A 3295-nucleotide genomic window follows, 5' to 3' on the forward strand; every position below is an offset into this window, starting at 1 on the left:
GGAACCAAGGAGAGCATTGTGGCAGGGCAGAACCAAGGAGGCCATTTTGACAGTACAGACCCTAATGGAACCAAGGGTCCATTGTTATACAGCAGGGCTTCATGGAACCAAGGAGCCACTGTGAGACTGTGAGGTATAATGGAATCAAGAATGCCACTGATACTGAAATCTGCCAGATAGAAACCTTCTCACACAGTTCTGAATATCTGAAAGATAGTATTCTTTATTACACACATCAGGGTGGATACTCATATGAACCTACATCCATCTTAGTGTATTCAGCATCAAGTGAACAGAGTTTTCATCAGACACATGATTACATATTCATGAGCTATCCCCGCTTTCTTTGACTTTATTTGACATAGTTTCACCCCTTACCAGAAGTCCTTACGTAGTCCTTTGGGGTCTGTCACCAACACCCCGTGTCCTATTTAGGTGCTGTTCCTCAGCCCTTGCTTTTGAGTAAGGGCAATATTTTTGTTTTGCATAAATTCTCATTTGTCAGCCTTGCAGAGCTGAGCAGACATCCTACTTGTGCTTTGTGTGAGTTACATCCTTTATCTGTTTCTCCAAGGCTGTGCTGTTCTAATCTACTGTTCTCATCAAGCCTCCCTTTTCTCAGTCCCTTATGAGGATTAGTCTCTCAACATCTCTATTTCATTTTACAACATAAGGCACTAGAACAGTGAATCTTGATACAAGCTAAAGCCATACAGCAATTATTCTGGTGACCATTATAGCCAGATGTTTTAACCTACTCCAGCTGGGGAACCATGAAGGAACTTTGGTCCAGATTTCTTTAAATCCTCAGGAGGAGTCATCTTGAGCTCTGCTTTAAAAATTTGTTTTAAACTACAATACTGTGTCCCAAAGTCAGTTCTTGAGTTTCCTGGATCAGGACAAGAGCAGCTGCTACTGCATGGGACCAGAAAATGCAACAGCAGTTACTGAGTTCATCCTCGAGGGTTTCCCAGAGCTTGATCCAAGGCCACAGCTGTTTTTCTCTCAGGTCCTTCTGCTCATGTACCTGACAACAGTGATGGGGAATTGCAACCATCATTTTCCTCCTGTGTGTGGATCACCACCTGCACACCCCCATGGACTTTTTCATCTGCAGCCTGGCCTTCCTGGAAATCTGGTTTACATCCTCCACAAGCATCCAAGTGTTTGTGATGCTGAGTTCTGGTCAGAACATTCTCTCACTGAGCAGCTGCTTTGCCCAAAACTACTTCTGTTTAGCCCTGGGCTGCACAGAGTTTGTCCCGCTGGTTGTCATGTCCTTTCACTGCTATGTTGCCATCTGCCACCCTTTGCTCTATGCTGCCATCAGGAAGCCTCAGCTCTGTGTCCACCTGGGTGTTGCTGCTTGGGTCCTCGGCTTTGCCCTGCTGAGCTGCAGGCTGCTCTTCCTCTCTGACCTGTCTTTCTGTGGCTCCAAGATCCCCCATTTCCTCTGTGACAACTCCCCCTTGTTCAAACTGTCCTGCTCTGACACCAGCCTGCTTTGGAAAATAGACTCTGTCTTCTTACCGTGTGTCCAGGTGGGTTCCTTGTGTTTGACTCTGGCTTTTGACATCTGCATCCTGTTCTGTGTTCTGCACCTTCCAGCAGTCTCTGGGAGGAAGGAAGCTTTGACTATGTGTTCTTCCCATCCCATTCCCTTATCCACGGCCTGTGGGAGCTGCGTTGCTCTCTACATGTGTCTACAAGGAGATGTTTCCTTGAGGACCAAGAGAACTGCAGCTCTGCTGAACACAGCCCTGTACCCATTCTTAAATCCATTCATCTACAGCCTTGGGAACAAACCTGTGATGCTGGCCCTGAACAAATCCATTGCCAGGCCAAGAACAAGAACAAAGCTTTTCCCCTAACCATGGTGCATTTCCGGAAAGCCATCCATCAATCTGGTATCATCTGTTACACAAAACCAGTGCCTGTGTGTGCAGCCTCCAAACACGGCTGCCTCAGGAGACTGATGCTCCTGCTGGGTTGTGTCAGGTTAAGAGAGAAGAGACTCATCTGCACACCCAGGCAGGGCACCAACAATGGCAGCAGGACAAACTCAGTTCATTCTCTGCCCTGGCTGCTCCCAGGCCCATCTCTGGACAGCCACCAGCTCATTAAGGGCTCATCTCCAAAACAGAGAAGAGCTCAGAGGAACAAATGACAATCCAATTTACAGCTCATGAGCAATGGACACCTTGTCCCAGCTCCTTTCCTGGGACAGCCATCAGCCCTGGGGCCTGGGTTTGACACCCCAAAGTCACTGAGAGCAGGTCACCATTTGGACTAAGGGGATTGCTGCCATGGTGTGTAGGACACGTTATGGGATGGAGGGGAAGAGTAGTTTTGGATAGCACAGGACACGTGGCAAGGTGAGGGGAGGACCCCCACCACAGCAGTCTGTCCTGTGTTCTCAGGAAACTTCAATTCTACCTCCTGTGTGAGCAAATCTCTGTTCTGCCTGAGCACAGAGCCCGGGGCTGTGAGGGCAGCAGCTGGAGGAGGGCACCAAACAGCCCCTCTGCCAATGGTGCCGGCCACGGAGTGACCGGGGGGACTGGACTGAAGGGTCTGGGGCTGTGGGGTGTGTCTGCTCTGCACCAGCACCTGCAATGGGGCTGTGGCCTCGGGGCTCAGATGTCCAAATGCCTCAGATGCTGAGACTGGAATCCAGGGGAAGCTGCTGAGCACAGCTGCTGCAGGGATCCATGGACAGGTGTGACCATGGAATGGGACAGACTGGACCAGGATGGTCCCATTGGGAATGATCTGCAGTTCAGGGCAGAATGATGGTCTGGTCACACTGCCCGACCCCTCCAGGGCTGACCAGAAGTTCAAGCAGTCATTAAGGGCACTGTCCAAATGTCTCTTCAACACTGACAGGCTTGGGGCATCAGCCACCTCTCCCGGGAGCCTGTTCAGTGTCTGACCACCCTCTCAGTAAAGAAACACTTTCTCCTGTGCAGTCTAAACCATCCCTGGTACAGCTTTGGACCATTCTCACACGTTCCAGGCCAGGATATCAGGGAGAAGAGAAAGGGAAATGCAGGGCAGAGCCAGGGGCCAGCGAGATGGGAGTGTGCAGCCTGCAGGGACACAGCAGCAGCTGTGGGACAGTGCAGGACAAGCTGTGCTGGACATGGCCAAGGGCCCTGGCAGGGCTGGCAGTGCCCAGGGGAAGCAAAGCCTTGGTGCCCTGGGGCACAGCAGGGTCTGTGCCACCAAGGGCTGGGAGGGGACACCTTGTCCTGAGGCCCTGGGGCCTCCTGGCACAGCCCCAGCAAGGCTGGGC

At 51.3% G+C, this 3295-nt stretch overlaps 1 protein-coding gene across 1 annotated transcript; it reads left to right on the forward strand.

Annotated features, from left to right (window-relative positions):
- The first annotated feature begins 227 nt into the window (after window positions 1–227).
- On the forward strand, window positions 228–2084 carry LOC136374740 (olfactory receptor 6X1-like). The gene is given in 2 exon segments (XM_066340133.1): window positions 228–1048; window positions 1050–2084. Coding segments are annotated over 2 exon segments (951 nt in total). The 5' UTR covers window positions 228–919; the 3' UTR covers window positions 1872–2084.
- Window positions 2085–3295: the final 1211 nt, after the last annotated feature.

Source organism: Sylvia atricapilla, unplaced genomic scaffold (assembly GCF_009819655.1).
Source record: "Sylvia atricapilla isolate bSylAtr1 unplaced genomic scaffold, bSylAtr1.pri scaffold_116_arrow_ctg1, whole genome shotgun sequence".
In the NCBI taxonomy this organism is placed as follows: Eukaryota; Metazoa; Chordata; class Aves; order Passeriformes; family Sylviidae; genus Sylvia; species Sylvia atricapilla.